At 37.3% G+C, this 21,508-nt stretch overlaps 1 protein-coding gene and 1 long non-coding RNA gene across 12 annotated transcripts in view; both read right to left on the bottom strand.

The window, feature by feature from the left end:
* AKAP13 (A-kinase anchoring protein 13) overlaps positions 1-21,508 on the bottom strand; it is a 387,549-nt gene that overhangs the window by 211,263 nt on the left and 154,778 nt on the right. For 9 of the 11 annotated variants that reach the window (XM_077124122.1, XM_077124126.1, XM_077124125.1 and 6 more), the window contains exons 4-5: positions 13,152-13,448; positions 4,035-4,218 (exon numbers count right to left, since the gene is read on the bottom strand). In XM_077124122.1, the coding sequence (XP_076980237.1) occupies positions 4,035-4,218; positions 13,152-13,448 (481 nt within the window). Of the gene's footprint in view, positions 1-3,842; positions 4,009-4,034; positions 4,219-13,151; positions 13,449-21,508 lie in introns of those variants that run through there. The other 2 variants (XM_077124132.1, XM_077124131.1) reach the window with 2 other exon arrangements.
* LOC143652492 (uncharacterized) lies at positions 4,235-13,145 on the bottom strand. The gene is made up of 3 exons (XR_013160722.1): positions 11,216-13,145; positions 5,497-5,563; positions 4,235-5,159 (listed from the first exon to the last, which is right to left on the bottom strand). It is a non-coding gene; the product is annotated as an uncharacterized LOC143652492 (long non-coding RNA).

The following is a 21,508-nucleotide window of genomic DNA, read 5'->3' as shown; positions in this document are numbered from 1 at the left end:
CCAAGCAAATGCTGAGCCAATAAAAATGCAACTTAAAAATGACAGGTACGCCTGCCATGCAGAGACTGGGGTTCGATTATCAGCCCATGCATGTCCCAAACAAACAAACAAAAATTTCAGCAAATGGTGCTGCAATAAGGGGATACTCACATAGGAAAAGAATGAAGTGTTATCCCACCATACAGCATACAAAAAAGAAAAAAAGATAGGTAATCTTTGTGGTGTTTTTAACTGCTTGTGCCCAATCCACTCTCCAATGCAGCAGCAGTCTAGAAGATATCAAACTATGTCCAAGTGTGGGACCCTGGTTCCTGGTACCAGAAGGAGCAGAACAAACTCTATATTCAAATTATTGTGTTTGTCTGTTCTAAGCTGTCTAGGGGCTATAGAATGCAAGGTGCTCATATCTGTTTTGCCTAATTCAGAAACTGCTCAAGGTGGAAAATCAGCAGCCACTGCTCAAAAAACACTAAGTGGAAGGAAAAAAACTGCAGCCACGTAGGACAAAAGATTACAACTGAACACATATGACAGACTGCCTAAGACCTGGGAGGAAAAGCTTGGGAGAGAATTTCTTTGGGAAATTAGAGCACTCAAAACTGCTCAAATATAATGAGGAATTTAGAAAGCTATGGGCATGCCCGGGACAGGACCCATGATCAGAAAAATCTAAGAGCTTAAAGCTTTCATCAATGGCTGATAAGAGTCTCAGTGCATATAGGGAGTGAAGACCCAGGCAGAATTATAAACAGTATGGCTAAATGTTGAGTGCTCCAACACAGAGCCAACATGTAAAGAGAGGAGAAATGTTTGGCTCCTTTGTTGTTGTTTTTAAAGCTCCTAGTATTCAAGGAAATCACTGTCAAAATACTGGCTGAGCACAAGTTAAGCCTTAAGAACAGCAAACCATGGGGAAAGGAAAGAATCTGACTTCCAGAGTTACCAAGTTATAAAACACAAATTCCAGTATTTAAAAAAAAAAAAAAAAATCACAGGGCCTACAGAGACACAAGAATATACAGCCCATTCAAAGAAAAAAATAAATTGCCAGACACTGTCCCTGAGGAAATCTAGACAGAGACTCTAAACCAACTTATAATATGTCCAAAGTGCTAAAGGAAACCAGGGAAGTAAAGCATAGAATGAGAACTCTGATAATGAAATAAAAATCATAATAAGGAAGCAGACAGACATTCTGGAGCTGCAAAGGACAATAATTGAAATGAAAAATTCCCTAGAACGGTTTCAAGAGGATACCTAATCAGGCAGAAGTATCAGCAAATCTAACAATAAGACACGTAAGTTATCCAGACTGAAGAGCAGAAAGACAAAAGAATGAAAACAAGTAAACAGAACGAACCTAAGGGACCTATGGGACATTGTCAAGCAGACCAAAATATGTATTGCAGGAATTGTATAAGGAGAAGAGGTAGGGGGTTGGGGGGGGGAAGGGAGAGAGAGAAAGGGGCAAAAAGACTATCTTTAGAAAAGATGGCCAGAAACTTCCCATATTTAATAAAGTAATCAATACACCCAAGAAGCTCAACAAACTCCAATAGAATAAATTCAGAGATCGTTTTGGTCAAAATAACAAAAGAACACTTTGGTCAAAAAACCAAAACAACAAAGAACAACAAAAAAATCAGAGGCCAAGCCGCAAGGAATTAAAAAAATTAACCCTTTTATAAGGGTTAAATGAACTTGAATTTTCAGTTAAGACTAGAATATAAATAGCTATTTAATAAATGTAAAATGTATATAATACACACTTCAATTTCAAAAAGAAGAGATAAACATGATAGGCTATAAGAGAAGAATTTAATGGAAAGGTGTAAGGGAGAGTGGGCCAGAGTGGCTCAGTAGCAGAGTTCTCAACTGCCATTCCTGAGACCCAGGCTCGTTCCCCGGTGCCTGCCCATGGGGGGGGGGGGAGGCAGTAAGGGAATATGATACCCAGAGTCTAAAGATATTAGTAAACTGTTAGTAAGACATCATCGTATCATCGGGCAATTTTTAACTTTTTATAAAGCCCACTGAGAATCTCACAAAATTAACACTTTACTCAGAAAAACATGAGCATAAACTTTTGCTTCTAACTTCAAAGGGATTCATTCCCCATTAAGTCAATTCCTGGGCCCCTTGTTAAGAACTGTAGGAATGGAAGGAGCTCTGGACCACCCAGTGGGAGACCTGGTTTCTATTTCTGAACCTGTCACCTTCTTGCCCTAATCTAGTCACTTCTGCCTAGGTCTCAGTTTTCTTATCTGCTAAAGACAATCTTTACTAGCAAAATCTATTAATATTACAGTCAGTAAGACTTATGGGTTTAAAAATCATATCATTTTTAAAAATTGCTTATTAATACTTGAAGCACTTTTTTAGGTTTCAGAAAAATAAACAGCTCAGAAGAATCCATTTTGTTAAGGGCTAGATATGTGGGAAGATGCTCATACACTCCTATCGGGAGTTCTTTATTTGGGTATTTTTCAAGTTGGCTCTTCCTGACCTATCTCCCTTGAAAAGGAGATAGGTGGTTTACCCACGTACAATATTGTACAAGCCTAAAAGAAAATCTCCAAGAAGGCTCTAGTTCCCTTAAAGTTGTGCTGCAATATGTCTTGTGACATGTCCTCCAAGTATATGATGAAGCTTTTGTAATCACTTTATTTCCCCATTTGGATGGCAATTCTTAAACAACTCTGCTTCCCAGCAAAACCTCTGAGCTTTATAACTGCATTTGAACTTCATAATAGTTAATACTGAGCTACTTCAAAATTTCTGGAACAAGGCCTCTCCTTCCTGAGGCCATGAGACAGGCAGCAGAAAGAATTCACTCACCGACCAGATGGGAAATAGAACGGAGTAGAACATATTGTTCACTTAGAATACTGTTGTTGAGAGCTCAGGTATCCAAAGCTCATCTGAGATGAAAAGGGCCCCTCCTACCATACTGTATCTGTAGCACCCATCAGAAAGAACCTCTGTCAAGCTTGACTGGGAAAGTTATAAGCTTGGCAACTACTGCAAGGAAAAAAACTGCTTACCTAACTGCAATTAACATTACATTCTGAGATCTCTTTTTGGCCCTTGATACTCCCTCTCCTTCCCCCACCGGTTAAAAAAAGCAACTAAATTAAGTTTGGCATGGACAAAATAGCTGAGAATTTGGGAACACTGATTCAATTTACAAAGGTTCCTCAACCCTGCTGAAGAACAAAGATCAAATGAGCTATATATTTGTTCAAATTATGTGGTGGAAAAAATGATGATGGACCATAAAACTAATAAACAATATATTAAACAAGAGAAACTATACTTGAAACTTTTGCCATTTATAAATATTTGAATGAAAAACGCTGCCTGCTGTAATCCATTTATTTCTCTATTTATATAAAAAGAAAAAAGAAAAAATGAAGTCCCCAATGCTCTAACAATCTTGGTTCCTCTAAAAAGTCTCTGTAAAACAACTGGGCAGGATTTCATAATGCATGTTTCCAGGACAACTAGGTTGCTTTTTACTGCTATTTACATGAAGAGATCATTGCTCTCAATTTTATTCATGGAAGTTACAATCAAACCAAAACTCCAGGGTTCAGCATATTTTCCATTTGCAATTACTGTATTAAAGTAATTGTTTCTAAGTAACTCTTTCAAGTTCTGAAGACATGGGGGAAAAGTTGTATGGCATAGAAAAGTTATTTCTTCTTGTATTGAACAAGGACACATGGCATACATTCATACTGTTATGCTACCTCCACGGAGAAGGCTTAATCAGTGAGTTTTCAGTAAAATAAGCAGTGCCTGCAGGGAGGCAGAGGAAAGAGAAAATGGAAACGACTTACTTTTGTCTCTCTCAAGCAACGAAGTGGTTAGCAGGAGCAAGCTTTCAAACCTCCAGCAAAAGACAAGGTACAGAAGAGTTGAGGTTTTAATTCCTGCCAAACCCACAATGAGCTGCCAAGTGGGCAGTACTAAAATGAATAAGAGGAGGGGCTGGTGGTGAGGGAAAGGAAATGGTGAGAATGAGCACTCACTGGGTTAGAAGCTGGTGTAGCTTGTGATAGCCACGTTCCAAGGCCAAGCTCACGGGTGTTGCCCCTTCCTCATTGTGAACAGTGAGAGCTCCACGGCCACCTGGCTTCTGCAACAGAAACCATGTCAATCTCAGCAGTCCCAGCCGCACTGCAAAATGCATCAATGTCTCCCGTGGGCCACCATCTGTAGAACGGGGGAAGAAAACGAAAATGAGTGAGGAGTATGTAAAAGGACAAAGCAAAAAAAAAAAAAGGTTAGATAAATACCAATGCATCCAAGTTCACAACACACAATGTGAAAGGTTTTACTGTGGTCAGTAGAATCAGCTCTCAAGTAAAAACAAAACAAAGCTAGAAAACAGTACGGGAAGCAAAAATGGCAACAGCAGAGAGTCCCACAAAAGAGAATTAAACATACTATGTGCTGATTTAACAGGTCTCCAACCAATTTACATAAGCAAGTTTACAAGGGTGACCCCCACACATCCTTCTTCTAAAAAATAAATAAATAAATAAATAAATAAATAAATAAATAAATAAATAAATAAATAGAGAACACAAGGAACAGAGAAGTGAATGCAGTCTTACAATCTGCGGATTCAAGGGGGAATAGTTGTTGGTGCTCAGATGGGTGTATAATACAGGATATAATCACTTTTTAAAAGGACACCTAGACAGGAGTTGGCAAGTCTAACACTGAAAACAGGTTCTTCTTGTTAAGTACACACAGGTCTTTTCTCCCTAACTCCTACTCTGCCTTTTCCACGTACACAATAAAGGACAAATCAAACTGCTGGCACTGCAGGCTTTTTTGTTTAATGAGAAAAGAATACATCTCCAGGCAGAAGAAGAAAGAGTTAACTTTAAGGTATAATACAGTAATAACTTCAGAAAGAAAAACGTGTGCTTCGGCTTTCTTCACTTGATGTACATGTACTCCACTTTATAGGCGTCTCCTTGCTAGGCAGTTACTCCATAGTGGTAGAATGAGGAAGGGCTTTGGAGTTAGAAAAATCTGGGTTTAAATCTGGCATGTCCCATCTGTGTGACCAGGACAATTCATTCATTGTCTTTGAGCTTCACTTTCTTCTCCAGAGTGAGATACCACCACCTAGCTCAGGGTTGCTGTAGTAAATAAGAAGAGGGTAAGTGAAACACTAATGCAGTGACTGTCGTGTAGTCTGATCTCACTAAATGTTACTTCCTTTTCAGTCATCTTAGACCTCATTATAGTTTACATTCACCAGCAACACCATCTCTCACACTCTCTCAGGCATCCTCTTGGGTCTGTCCCAAACTGTGATGACAGGAGCTACCATATTAAGCAGCTAATAGTGGGGGAAAGGTACAATGATGACATAAGCTGGGCCCACTGCAGGGTCACTATTTATAACCCCACTGCAGTGTGAATGGTGTCCCTGGGAGTTGTCTGCCTTCTTCCTTTCAGCCTAACAGCTCTCACCTTCTTCACTGAGCATTCTCAGAGTTCCTGGACCCATGTCTTCTTATTTTGAAGTTCTCAGATACTTCTGTATGTGAAAATCATAATAGGAATGAATACATTTTGAGCCTGAAATGTACTGCTTTCTAATGTTACATGTGTATTAGTCCTTATTTGATAAGGTATATTTCCTTCAAAGCAAAAACTTTATTTCATATTTTACATTTTCCCTACAGAACAAAGCACACTGACCAATCCAGGTTTCTCAGGTGTTCAACAGAGGTACATAACTGAAAAGAAATCAAAGTCCCAGAAGAATTATTATGACCCTTGTGAAGACAATGATAATATCGATGTGTTTTATAGGGGATATATTTGGGGATTTTTCTATTGTTTTCTTTTTTTCCTGCTCTATACCACTTTCTCCTCTTCTGGTTACAATACTCCTTTTTGAGAAATGCTCCTTCTAAGCGTAAATTATATGGTTCTGGTGGGGCTTCCCAAAATACCTAGCCCCATCACCAATGAGCAAGCACAACAAGATATTGGCCCAAGACTGGTATCTGACCAAACTGGGTCAGAGTCCTTCTCAGATAGATTCTGAAATGGAAATGGATGCAAAGTACCCTATCCTTGAGACAAAATTGATTGCCATGGTCTTTACCCTATTAACAGCCTGAGACAACGAGGGTAACATGCTAACAGAAGGAGGGACAGGAGATGAAATGAGAGACAGACTGACCCCAAAAAATATGAACATACAGGCAGAAACAATGAAAACACCAAATTTTAAGCCTAAGGATGCCCAGAGATGCCCAAATTCGTATAACAATTTCTTTCATGTTGACAGATGCCATTATTTATCCAATAAACAGCCTTTGCTTAACTAAAGTAGGCCACTATCACTCTTAAATGAAAGAGGCAGGCCTAATACAGTTATCTATAAGTTGGAATGCCAAATTGAGTTGTTCTGCTTATAGGTGTACTCCATAGAATTCTTCTGAGTACCCTTTAAATTTGAATAGTGAAACTGATATCGCTGAAAGTGCTTCTACTATCTCTATATGGCTGGCAGGAAAAAAACAGTATTCTCAACAGAAGCTACTATTGATAAAGGAAATATCCAAGGATTAAGAAATGTAGTCTGTACCTTATTTTTGTTCTCCTGCTCTTCAGTTTTATATTTTGCTGTTCTGAAATCTAACCAAGGTACTACAGAGGCCCCATACAAAGTCTTGCCCCAAATATTCTATTCCTTGAGTGGCAGTGGATAACTAACAATGTGTATAATGAGGAGATTACCTGGAAAAAGACTCACATTGACTGGGGATTTCTTTACTACAGCTCTCCCCATTAATTACACATTCTTCAGCTTTTTTCTACCATATTCCTCTTACCCACTCCTACACAATCAGAAATGCAAGATAAATATACACACCGTGCCACTGAAAATTCAATTCATATCTGTGCCAAATCTCTACATTTGTATGGAATCTTAATTGACAATATGAGACGACAAGTTGGAACCATATTTTTATCATTATACATTACTGTATGGTATATGTTATTGCATATTATAAACTTCACATATATATTAATTTACTAATAGGTAATTCTAACAGTCCACATTTGGCGGCACTTAATACATGTTAGATAATATACCTTTTTCTCATTTAACCCAACTCCATTTTATAGACAGGAAAATTGAAAAACAGAGAGATTATGTACACTGAAAAAACTTTTGCAATAAAGCTAGGATATAAACTGTTTGAATCCAATGCCCATGTTCTTCCCCTTACCCAACACCAAAGCTAATCAAGACTTCAAATTTCATGTTCATGCAGTTGGGTTGAGGAAATCATAACCCCCTGAAATTCTATGTAAATTCTTACAGGTAGGCACTTATATGCATTTTTCCCCTGAAGAGAAATGTGAGCTATTTTCGGATTTTCAAAGGAGTCACTGACCTTAAAAAAAATAAAAAAAATCAAACAAGCATTAAAAACCATTTAAACAATTAAAGAGTAGGAGGATTAACCATAAATCTTATATGACTCCTTTGTCAAAGTATTAGGCTGGAATACCTGTAAACATTCCTAGTTTCAACAGCAAGCACTTTGGTTATGTAACACAGTGCTCTATTTACATTATTATTTCAAACAACAAGCTTACTTTGTACCTTCTTCCTTTACATATAGCTCACCTATTTCATGTGCAACTCACTTATGTGAGCAGAATATTCCATCAGGCCCTCAGCAGAGATCATATGAACTGTAGTTACATGATATGATAAAAGGGCAGTAGTTAGTCTGCCCTTTTCATGCCCAGTGTTCACAGATTCCAATCTACACTTCACTGAGCAATATTAACTGCAGAATGTGAATCCAGGATTTGAAATCAGATTCCTGACTTCCACTGTTGACTTAAAGTCACTCCAGTTCTGTGTGTGCATTTCACCTCACAAAGAACATACCCAACTTGATCAATGGTTTATGTCTTTTAACTGTTGAAATGTATGCAAATAAAAGTCACTTCTGAGGTGTACAATCTTAAGAGTTTTAACACATGCACGAATCCTTACACCTCCACCACAATGGGATACAAAAAAATTCCAATACTCTCAAAGAAGTCCCTGTGACAACCTTTCGCGGTTAGATTTCTCTCCCTTTCCTATCCCCTGCCAACTACTGATGAGTTCTCTGTTTCTATAGTTTTGTCTTTTCTACAATGTCATACAAATAGAACCATACAGTATGCAACCTTTTTTTTTCTTTTTTAAAACAGCTTTTATTCACACACTGTACAACTGATTCTGAGTGTACAATCAAAGGCTTTTTGTATAATCACATAGTTATGCATTCATCATCATTTTAATATGAGAACATTTTCATTTCTTCCAAAAGAAATACCATACCCTTTATATCCTCTTATTATTGACAGGGTGACTTTGTTATAATTAATGAAGGAATATTACAGTGTTACTGTTAACTATAGACCTTAGTTTGTAAGAGAATACTAATTTTATTTTGAATTAATTTTATATTTTTATTTTATAACATATATATAAGGCAAAGAAAGACAAAAGCAATAGTTTTCAAAACATTTGTCAACAAGTAGTTACAGGACAGACCCCAAAGTTTGTCTTGGGCTACCATATCACCATTTCAGATTTTGTCTTCTAGCTGCTCCAAAACATTTGTATACCACTTTTTGTTTACTCATTCATCTATTAATGGACATAGGTTGCTTCCACTTTTTACCTCCTTTGATCAATGCTGCTGTAAACACTGGTATACCAAATTATCTATGTCCCTACCTTTTGAGTTTATACCAAGAAATTGGATTGTTAGGTTATATGGGAATTCCATTTTCAACTTTCTGTAAAACTGCTAAATTGCTCTCCATAATGACTGTACCATTTTACAATGCCACTAGCAATAATATCAGGATCCCTATTTCTCTGTGTCTTCATCAAAATTTATTATTCTTTACCTGATTAGCAATAGCCATGTTGAGAGTGGAAACTGGTATTTCATTTTTCTTATGATTTGCATTTCTGATAACCTATGATGTTGAATATTTTTTCATGTACTATTGGCTATTTGCATTTTCTTTGGAGAAATTCTACTTAAATCAGTAATGAAGCTATACTGTCCTAGATGTTGCTGCATTGGGAGGTTTTTGATAACTGATGTAATACTTAATTGTTCTTGGTCTTTTAGAGATGATATTTCTTATTGAGTCAGTTTAGTTAATTTGTGTGTCTCTGGGAATTTGTCCATTTCATGTGTTATCTAATTTATTAGCATAAGTCATTCTTAATATTTTTTATTAATTAAAAAAAATTAACACAACATTTAGAAATCATTCCATTCTACATATGCAATCAGTAATTCTTAATATCATCACATAGATGTGTGATCATCATTTCTTAGTACATTTGCATCGATTTAGGAAAAGAACTAGCAAAACAGAAAAAGATACAGCATGATAATATAGAGATAAAATAAAAATAATAATAAAAATAAAAAATAAAAAAATATAAAAAAAGGAAAAAAACAAAAAACACACAAAAAAACTATAGCTCAGATGCAGCTTCATTCAGTGTTTTAACATAATTACATTACAATTAGATAGTATTGTGCTGTCCATTTTTGAGTTTTTGTATCTAGTTCTGTTGCACAGTCTGTAACCCTTCAGCTCCAATTACCCATTGTCTTACCCTGTTTCTAACTCCTGATAGTCTCTGTTACCAATGACATATTCCAAGTTTATTCTCTAATGTCGGTTCACATCAGTGGGACCATACAGTATTTGTCCTTTAGTTTTTGGCTAGTCTCACTCAGCACAATGTTCTCTAGGTCCATCCATGTTATTACATGCTTCATAAGTTTATTCTGTCTTAAAGCTGCATAATATTTCATCGTATGTATATACCACAGTTTGTTTAGCCACTCTTCTGTTGATGGACATTTTGGCTGTTTCCATCTCTTTGCAATTGTAAATAATGCTGCTATAAACATTGGTGTGCAAATGTCCGTTTGTGTCTTTGCCCTTAAAGTATGCAACCTTTTGAAACTGATTTCTTTCACTTAGCATGATGCATGTGAAATTCACCCAACTTGCTGCAATTACAAAGAGCTCATTCCTGTGGGCTACTGAGTGGTAGTACTCCATTGTAAGAATCACAGTGTATTTACCCATACACCAGTAAGGCAAAACCAAGTTGTGTTGAATTTTTTTGGTGATTATCAGTAATGCTTCAACAAACACATTCATGTACAGGTTTTTGTGTGAATACAAGTTTTCATTTCTCTAGGATAAATATCCAGAAGTGGGGCTGCTGGGTCATATAGTAGGTATATATTTAACTTTATAAGCTGTCAAAATGCTATCCAGAATAACCATAGTAGTTCGCATTCCCACGAGCAATACATGAGAGACTAGTTGATTGGCATGTTTGTCCATACTTGGAGTTGTTAGTGTTTTTAATTTTAGCCATTTTAACTAGTGCAGACATTATCTTGTTAAGGTTATACTTTGTATTTCCCTAAGTGTTCAAATTATATTTAGCCTTTGCTAGCCACTTTGTACAACAGAAACTTAAGTGTATGGAAAGGACACAAAAATATTACAACTGTCCAGTTGCCTCCTATTTAACAGCAAAGAAGCTAAGGTCCAGAGACAGGAAGTGATTTGCCCAAAGTTCCAGGCCTTTTTGCAATAGTACCTTTTTCTTTTAAAAAATTTTAATATGTATAAGCTATCCAACTCTTGGTCCTTCTAAAAACAAGGCCAAAAAGTAACCATAATCCCCACATACAATTAATGCAATACCATTTTGATAGTGATTTACAATTGACAATCAGAATAACCATTTTCATGTCCACATAGTAACAGCAGGAGCTAGAGATGTTAAATTCAACTTAAGTTTTTGAAACAGTACTCACGCCATATACAATAGCAAATCTTCTGACCTTAGCAATGTAGATGTTTCTTACATACTGTATTAGTAAGAAAAAGAAAAGGACAAATTTTTTCCACCTTGATTTGATTTTATACTCGACACTCTCTTTTGGCGTTTACCTGGGCAAGAACGACCTGACAGCCTGCTGATTTCCACCAAGTAGAACACCACTCTTGCGGTGGAGCACACACTTAACCATTAAACTCAGTGGATGTAAGAGAACCAAAGCTTAAAAATACCCCTTTATTATTATTCCCTGGAGAATAAACTTACCTGGTAGATTTTTAAGAACAGGAACTGAGCACTGCCCTGACTCAGTGTCCTCTGTGCATTTATTTCTCTTCAGGATCTGCTCAGAGAGGGTAAGTTCTGTTCTGTTCTCCCTATGTAATACAATAATCAAAGCTGACTGGACTCAGCCCCAATAGTACAATCCCATGATTATCCAGCTTATTCAGAGATAAAACATAATGCATAAATAAACTCTCTTCGCTGGGGATCTAATGCCAGACCTCCAAAAAGCTTTCCTCAGTAATAAAGCAAACATTTTGATCTCTATCTGTGTGACTCCTAAGACTTTTAATTAGATTTGAACTCAGGAAGGAACAAGAGTGTTTATATTGCCCCAGGTGTATATTACATTTCATTTTTTAAAATATATAAAATCATGACAGCTGGTTGACATCAGCTACTACAAAAATTACTATGTGGGGAAAATCCCTGCCTGAATAAGAGGAACATATATGGATATTTATTACATTAGTGTTTTCAGCACAATTCACAATAGTCAAAAGATGGAAACAATATTCATTATTTGATGAATGGATAATTTGTGGTCTATATACCCAAACGGAATATTATTCAGCCATAATAAATGAACAGAGCTCAGATTCATGCTACAAAACATTATACTAAATGAAAGAAGCCCAATGTAAAATGTTATATATTCTAAAATTCCATTTATATAAAATATCCAGAATAGATAAATCCATAGCATGAAATGCAGATTGGTGGTTACTCGGGAGGAGGAGGAATGGGGAGACACTAATTAATGGGTAAGGGATTTTACTTTGGAGTAACAGAAATGTTTTCAAATTCAATAGAGGTGGTGGATACACAACACTGTGAATGTATTACATACCACTGAATTGTATATTTCAAAAATGGTAAATTTTATGTCACAAAATTTATCCCAAATTTTTTTTAGCTTAAAAAAAGTAATGCTTTCTTCAATGAAATCTTACATAGAGGGCAATAGTAAGAGTGAAACTTCTCTGGTTAAAGAGGCCTAGGGTGACTGAGAGCTCATTCTGTTCCCGGGCTCCTCATACTCACCCTGCCCCCAGGCCCTGCAACTCCCCTATCTTTCCTTTCCTCCAACTCCATGCAATCTCCAGAGAACATCAAAATACAGTAACAAAAACCTGTCTGTGATAATTAAACATCATAAAATAACAAAACCAATTACCCTGGTGCTCTTCTCACTAAGGATGGGTCTTTTTCTGTCACAGGAAGATGAGTCATTTTCTACTTTAAATGAAACACTAAAGACAACTACAGAAAGCTCTCTATCAGGTCCTTTTCATGTCAAAGAACTCAGAAGAGATGCCATCAAGACCATTTTGCTTGTTTGAATAAAACAACTGCAAGTTTTATTCAGTCACTATAGAAGACTTGAAGGCAATCATATTATACTTAATTAATATAAAAGAAGTCTGTCATGGTCAGGTTCATGTGTCAACTCGGCCAGGTGGTGGCACCCATTTGTTTGGTTGGGCAAGTGCTGGCCTTTTGTTGCAATGAGGACATTTCGTAGAATTAAATCATGAGCATGTCAGCTACACCCACAGCTGACTGACTGCATGTGTAGTCAGTCAAGGAGAGTGTCTCCTGCAATGAGTGGTGCTTAATCTAATCACTGGAAGGCTTTCAGAAAAGACAGTCTCTCTTTCTGCCTCAGCCAGCGAGCCTCTCCTGTGCAGTTCGTTCAGACCCTTCATTGGAGTCCTCAGCTTCAAAGACTGCCCCACAGATTTTGGACTCTAGTTTCCACAGTTACGTGAGACACTTTTATAAATTTTATGTCCATGGATATTTCCTGCTGATTCTGTGTCTCTAGAACCCTAGCTAATACAAAGTCTTATAAAAAAAAAAAAAAACAGAAATATTCCAAACTCAGAGTCTGTTGGGAGGTTATATAAGTTCTTACCATGCAAATTCTGATCTGTCCCCAACACATTCCACTCTGCTGGCAGCTTCAGGTGTCGGAATGCCAGTGCTACCTTCTCATCAAGGGAATTCACATCCCCGGATGGGGGTCCTGATCGGTCAAGAAAACGGGTGAAGTTCAGAGCCTGCTGATTTCCAGCACTGGCTGCCAGGAATTGTGCTGCATCATATGCCTCATCCTGGATGAAATTAAAGTCTTCTTCAGCCACCACAAACACAGGAAGCCCCTTTCTAGAAGCACAGAGCAGCACTTTCACTGTTTCACAGCAGTCATGACCTAAAGAAAATACGCAGCAAAGAAAATGGCATTAGAGGCCTCCTGCTAACAATAAATTGGAAGGTGGGTTCTCTTAGCTCCTCCTCCATGATATACAAGCTCCTCCTCCTAAAAGAAATCCATTCTTTCTTCCTCCGAATTCTGTTTTTCTAAACTTCTTAAAACTCTGTTTTCTGCTTTTTAATTGTTATTTGCAAATGAATTATTTCTCTTGCCAAATAGCTAAGAACTTTTAGTGGGTCCCCCCACCACACACACACACACACACACACACACACACACACACACACACACAGAAATCATGTCCACCCAGAACCTCAGAATGTGACCTTATTTGAATACAGAGCCTTTGTAGATACAGCTAAAATGAGGTCATTCTGGAATAGGGTGGTCCCTTAATCCAGTATGACCACTGTCCTTAAAAGAAGAATAGAAGAGACACAGAGATACACAGGGGAGAAGAAAGTTATATGAAGATGGAGGCAGAGACTGGAGCTATATAGCTACAAACCATGGAATGCCACAGATCGTTGGCCACTAGTAGAAGCTAGGACAGGCAAGGAAGAATCCTCCCTAGAGCCTTTAGAGGGATAGCATGGCCCTGATGACACCTTGGTTTCAGACTTCAAGCCTCCAGAGCTGTGAGAGAACAAATATCTGCTGTTTTAAGCCATACAGTTTGCAGTATGTCATTATGACACTCCTAGGAACTAAATAAATGACCTGTCCCCCTGCTAATAGAGTGTATGGCACACAACCAGCCCTGAACAATCAACTACTGTTGTTGAACTGGAACAAACTAAAATATGAGAGCTCAAGGACTCAGAAAGGTCTAACATTGGAGAAAACATCACTCATAAAATGGGAGGAACTTTACTGATGTCCCAGCATTTGCCTGATTGTCACCATAATACAACAGATGAAATAAGAATGTGATGAAGCACTTAGGAAAAAAACAAAATCATACATACATGGTCATATTTTATTATTATTACAATCAAAGGCATATCATATCTAATAATTATTTGTTCTCATATAGACTTTCTGTCCCAATTATTAATGTAATGAACACTTCAAATGAAATATCCTGGTTCTCACAGTGATAATGCAATGCTGTGGCCCAGCTCAAGAAAAGCAAAGTGCCAAAAACTCCGCAGTAGTCACTATACAATAGGCAATAAGCAATAAACTAAGCTGCCCCAAAGAGTCCAGCTTGAGCCAAACAGGCAAGATTAACAATCACATTTTTCCATAGGTAAGGCCTTCTTGGAGAATCAGATTTCTTTCTGGGTTCATAGCCCGACAGAATTAAATGTCTAATATGTGGAATATATTCCTCAAAACATACATCACTTTTCCTCAATTTTCAAATACTGATCTCCATTTGCCAGAACTATACCATAATACTGTCTTTCTTCCACAAAATAGCTTTCTGACAAGAAAAGGGAAAAACAAATTGCATTAATGCTTTTATTGTTGAGTTCTGCTACCTTGTGTTCTGCCTGATTATGCACAGGCACCAGTGCATCCATGGGTCAGGCCCTGCATCAACCATATATGATAAGGTTGCCTTTCTATGGCAGGAGAGAGGCGGAGGGAAAATCTTCCATGTGGTTCATGAGTCTGACTTTCATACCATGAGCACAGGCCAAAAGAAGTTTCAGACTGTGGCACCACAGACTAAGTCTTCTGCTGTCGTTGAAAGAGAAAATAGTTTTTCCATGTAGCCAATCAGAATTATAAGCTAATTTTCCACCTAATCTTTTTTTCCAGTGACTTCCTTAAGACCCTTCATCCTTGTGACATTAGTAAGTTCTCATGCTATGTAATTCCAAGGTAAAAGCAACAAATTTATTAAGTATCGTCATGGCCAGGTTCATGTGTCAACTTGGCCAAGTGGTGGTACCTGTTTGTCTGGTTGGGCAAGTACTGGTCTGTCTGTTGCGATAAGGACATTTCATAGAATTAAATCATGCTCACATCAGCTGCATCCACAGCTGATTCCATTTGTAAACAGCCAAGGGGAGTGTCTTCTGCAATGAGTGATGCTTAATCTAATCACTGGAAGCCTTTAAAGGAGGATTCAGAAGAGACAGGCTCTTCTTCCTGCTTTGGCCAGCGAGCCTCTCCTGTGGAGCTCGTCCAGACACTCCATCGGAATCATCGGTTCACAGCCTGCCCTGCGGATTTTGGACTCTGCATTTCCACGGTTACGTGAAATATTCTGACAAATTTTATATTTGCAAATGTTTCCTGTTGATTCTGTTTCTCTAAAGAACCCTAACTAATATAGGTATGTACTGATATTACTTTACAGATGAGAAAATTGAGACATCAAGAAGTAAAGTAACTTGCCCAAGGTTTCATGTATTAAAGAAATATTCTGACACCAAAGTACATGGCTTATTATAACATGGCAAGGCAAGCAAGGATTTATACCAAATGTCTATAAACAATGTAAGAAAGGAAACAGCCAAGTCCCTTTCTTAAAGGAGCCTAATACCTGGAATGACAGGCCATTATGAGTACTAAGCAAGATTAACAGGTTCATGAACGACTAAGATCAATCTTTATACAAACATGAAACTTCACTAGGTACCTTCACTGTCGTGTGTGTGTGTGTGTGTGTGTGTGTGTGTGTGTGTGTGTGTGTGTGTGTGTGTGGTGTAGAGGGAGGGAGGAGAGAGTATGAGATAGTGAGAGAGATTATTAAGAATAAAGAACAGTATTTTTTTCTCTGGAGGGTAGCCAGCCTACTTACATAAGACTCAGTGTCAACAGAAACAAGTCACCTGATTCAGATAGTGGGCTTGGGTATTTGTCTGGCAGAAAGAAAAAGTGCTTCTTTTAAACGCTGCTATTACATCCAACTGAGTTCTGTCCAACAACCAATAGGTGAACATTCCAGCCCAAGACACTGACAAGGTGAAGATGAATAATAAGGAAGACTTAACACTGCTGAGGTTTACAGTATATAAAGGACTCAAACAAGCTGCAGATAACTGTAATACAAATTAAAATGGGATAGTTTCTATAAGAAACACACACACTGCAACTGGAGGGCAGTACATTTCATGGTCAGGCAAAAGCAAAACATCTTAACTGCCAAAGGAGGCGGCAGTTACGGAGGACCTCTGACAGGTGTCCTGCTCCCCATCTCTCCTATCCTAGAAGTTCTTTCCTGCTACCCTGATAACTCAGATTCACTGTCCCTATTCATGAACCTTACCAATAATTATGGCTATGTCCCATTTATTTAGAATTAAGCTAATTTATAAAATCCTGACAGTCTGATAGGTAGATATGAATAAATGTCAATAAAGACTAAAATCACCAATTTCACAATGATAATGTAAATAATTTGGGATCCAAACTGAATTTTGCTTTTAAAACATGAACTAGCATATAATAATAAAATCCACTGCCCCTACCCATCTCAACCACCCTTATTCTTTCTTACTAGTCTTCTTCCCCAAGCCTGTACAAACATTTACACATAAGCCCTCAGATGAGAAACTGAAGACCTGAACCAAAGAGAGCATTACAGTGCCACTAAAAGTAAACACTTCTCATGGCTCTATAACATTCACACCCTATTCCCAATTTTCAACTTGATCACAGGTACATGTACACACACACAGCCAAAGCCCACAGTGAAACAATCTTACCTTAAAGTGGAAAGTGCAGATGTAAAGTATCTGTACAGGAATCAATCTGGAATTGCTAAACTTGGATGGGATGGAGGGAGGCTCTAGTTACATATAACTAAGATGAAACTGTGTATCAGAGGAGATGGAATGTCAGAAAAAGTCCATGAAATAGATACTTAGGAGAAGCTATCCAATTAATCTAATGATTATTTTCCCTTCAGACATGAACTCAATCTGAAAGAGAAACTATGAATCATCATAGCACAAATCTGAAATTAGTCTAGTATGATTACAGGCATCTTTTAACAAAGAAAAGCTGAGGATTAAAAGAGGAGTAAAACCCATTGGTGATCTGAAGGTTTCCTGGGTTAGGCCTCATTAAATTTAGAGAGTAAAGAGGAAGACTTAACTACTATCACAAACAAAGGACCTCACGCTATTGTCTACAAACCAATCATACAAAGTTGGCAAAGATTACTCTCTCATATTAATGTTCTAATAGGCTGAAGAGGCATTTTTCAATCTCAATGGCTTTTCAGAGAGTGAAAAGCAGCATTTTTTTTCTTTTTTACCAAAAGTTATATAATATTGACCCAGTAATAAAACTAAGATCTCCACATATACACATAGAACCTCTTGCTATCAACTAGTCCTAGAGACCTGATTTTTTGCAGCACAGTGTTAGTGGTAACGCTGCCTTTGTATGTAAAGAATATAAGATATTAACAAGGTCTACAACTCTACTGTGAAGACATGAAGATAGGAAACCATATTCAACTCAATAAATAAATACAAGGTTTTCTGCTGGTTCCAGAATGTTTCCCTTCCCCTCAATTTCCTGGTAACAAAGGAAAATAAAAATCACAAGTCCTTTCTAAAAGGGAAGTTCTGAAAAATTTACTGAGCTTCTTCTGAAGAAAGCTTTCCTAGATGACTTAGAGAGGGAAATAAAAGAGCTAACTTGTTGAAGAAGCATGGTGAATACTTTAATTTCATTTTATATTATAATTTATAATTATAATATTAATTATAATTTATTATGATTATTTATAATTATAATATTTTATGTTATAATTTATCAATTTATAAATTACCTCCTGAGTTTATCCCATTATCAAGTCCAGTTCATTTATAACAAAAATATAAAAGAAATTATGGGGTGGGGGAGATCTCTTCCCAAATGAATGAATTACAAGTCCTGAAGTATGCTGGCAATTAGCCATCGGGTCAGAGAATCTTAGGTTTGAATCTACTTTGCTGACAAATCTGGTTAACCTTGAGAAAGTGACTCAAACTTGCAATCCTTTCCACACACATAAAATGCAAACACCACCAAATTTACTAGTTGTTAACAATATAAGAAATGACCATATACAAACACCTGAGACCAACAGTTGCTATTATTAGCTAATAAAATGCTCCTGTTCAGGTAACTCGAGGAAAACAGATTCCTAACACTCTATAAAGTTCCTGCAGCATGGCTCAAACTGGCTTCTGAGTTACATGTTGCCTTTGTCACTGCAGAACTGAGAAAATAAAAGGAAGCAGGGCTGAATAAAAAATAAACAAAAGTACAAGGAGCACCTATGTCAGAAACAAAAATTTAACTGCTGATAGTCCTCTTAAAAGTACCTAGTCCAGGGTGGGCCATGGTGGCTCAGCAGGCAAAGTTCTCACCTGCCACGCCAGAGACCCATACCCACGTTTGTTTCCCCGTGCCTGCCCATGCCAAAAAAAAAAAAGTACCTAGTTCACAGCTTTGCAAAGCTCCCAGGTCAGGAGATGCGTGTGTATCAGATCAGGAGCGCTTTCCTGAAGGCTCTTATCACTCACTATATGAAACACCCACACCCATGGAAACGAAATATTGTCACAGATAAACAAAAGTGCTGAACCATGATCCTAGAATTACCTCATTTCCTATAAAGCTAAAAATGGAACAAATCTCATCCGGGCCTTCGCTTCTGCAGATGAAACAACTGGGACTTTGTTTCAGCAATTATCCAAAAAGAAACCCAAAAGTGCTTGCTGTGCCAGTCAAGCTGAGTCCCCACACAGATGTCATCTTTAAGAGAAAGCTTGTTTAGAAGTCAGTCGAAAATATAAAACATAAAATGTAATATAAATTTAACATTTCATGTAAAGATAATATATTTTGCTATTTCAGTATGGCATCAAAGTATATGATTTAGTGTCTTTCTTCCTCTGAAAGTGGCTATAAGGTTAAAGGAAGGTTTTTAGTTTTCAGATCTACATGAGAAAAAGAGACAGGATTATGTACTGAAGGGTGTATTCATGCTAGGTCTTAGTGGATTAATGGTAAATGTACAAATTTGGTATATGCACAAAACTTCTCTGCATGTACAACAGTATTTAAGTAGAAGGGGAAAAACAAGAGGCACAGGAATTTCATCATGTACACTTTCAGGGTAGGGGGTGACTAAATAATGTTAAAATTTTTATCTACTGTATATCAGCCTTTACCCCAATGAAATTTTAATATCACAGATATACCACATGTTTATGTACTCTATGTACATCTGTGCCTTATGCATACAGAAGAAGGGTTTTTTGCCCTCTCCCCAGCCCATTTTCATCCCCTTGGGGGCAATATTGCTCCCACTGAGAAATTAAGGCACTGGATTCCAGAGCTATGTCCATAATTCCACAGTAATAAAACAGACAATTTCTACATAAATATTACAACTGGGATAGTAGACAATACACTTTTTTCCCCTTCAACTATTGTTCAGTTTGTTTTTCCAATAAAACCATTATATATACTGACAAGTGTTGAGGTAGGAACATTTTACATTTTGATCTTGTTCAAATGTAAAATCATGCCTGTTTAGAGAGCGCCTTATTGTAGCAGTATTTTAGAATACAGAGACGCTTAGAAAATAGCCAGGTGTCTTCCCTGATTAGGCTAGTCAAAAGCCTACAGGCTGTAATACTTTAAAACACTGAAGAAGCTGCATGTGAGAATGCTAGAGGGAGGAGGCCTGGGGGCATAAATGAAATCAGAAAGAAAGATAGATGTTAAAGACTGAGATGGTATAATCTAGGAATGCCTACAGTGTTTAATAATAGTGACTAAATGTACAAATTTTAAAAATGCTTTTGCATGAGGAAGAACAAAGGAATGTCATTATTGCAGGGTGCTGAAAATAGATGGTAATTAATATTTTTAAATGTCACTTATGTGTGAGATGAAAGCAAAAGATGTTTATTTGTTACAAAATTTATATTTTGACTAGTGCATTTCCTAATATAACTTATGTAGACAGTCTGACTGAACACTACAAATACTTGGAATCTCAGGTAGGACATGAGATTTTGTTGGTTTGTCCAGAGTGATGCCCTGATGAATCCCACAGTGATTCGATCAGTGAGTGGAAAAGTATTTGCAAAGCCCCCTTCGGGGAATGGTGAGAACGGGGAGAAATTCAACTTCCCCAAGTTGAATTCTTGATATTCTCACAAGCAGTGTGGACAACCAAAGCTATAGGCTGAGCCCCCAGTCTCAGGGTTTGTTCATATGAAACTTAACCCCACAAAGGATAAGTCAAGTCTCCTTAAAATTTAGGCCTAAGAGTCACCCCCAAGAGAGCCTCTATTGTTGGTCAGATGTGGCCTCTCTCTCCAGCCAACACAGCAAGCAATCTCATCACCCTCCCCCTGTCTACGTGGGACATGACTCCCAGGGGTGTGGACCTTCCTGGCAACATGGGACAGAAATCCTAGAATAAACTGAGACTCAGCATCAAGGGATTGAGAAAAACCCTAGAATGAGCTGAGACTTAGCAGCAAGGGATTGAGAAAACCTTGAACAAAAGGGGGAAAAGGGAAATGAGACAAAGTGTCAATGGCTGAGAGATTCCAAACAGAGTCTAGAAGTTATCCTGGGGGTTATTCTTACGCATTAAGTAGATAGCACCTTGTTTATTAAAGATGTAATGGAGAGGCTAGAGGGAACTGCCTGAAAATGTAGAGCTGTGTTCCAGTAGCCATGTTTCTTGAGGATGATTGAATAATGATACAGCTTTCACAATGTGACTGTGTGATTGTGAAAACCTTGTGTCTGATGCTCCTTTTATCTACCTTGTCAACAGATGGGTAGAACATATGGAATAAAAATAAATAATAGGGGGAACAAATGTTAAAATAAATTTAGTTTGAAATGCTAGTGATCAACGAAAGCGAAGGGTAAGGGGTATGGTAGGTATAATCTTTTTTTTTCTTTTCTGTTTTCGTTTTATTTCTTTTTCTATTGTCTTTTTATTTCTTTTTCTGAATTGATGCAAATGTTCTAAGAAATGATGAATATGCAACTAAGTGATGATATTGTGAATTACTGATTATATATGTTGATGTTTTATTCTGTTTGTTAATTTTTTTTTAATTAATAAC

Source organism: Tamandua tetradactyla, chromosome 12, assembly GCF_023851605.1.
Source record: "Tamandua tetradactyla isolate mTamTet1 chromosome 12, mTamTet1.pri, whole genome shotgun sequence".
Lineage (NCBI taxonomy): Eukaryota > Metazoa > Chordata > Mammalia > Pilosa > Myrmecophagidae > Tamandua > Tamandua tetradactyla.
Note: the sequence above shows the minus strand (reverse complement) of the source record. Positions and strands in the feature narration are given on the sequence as shown.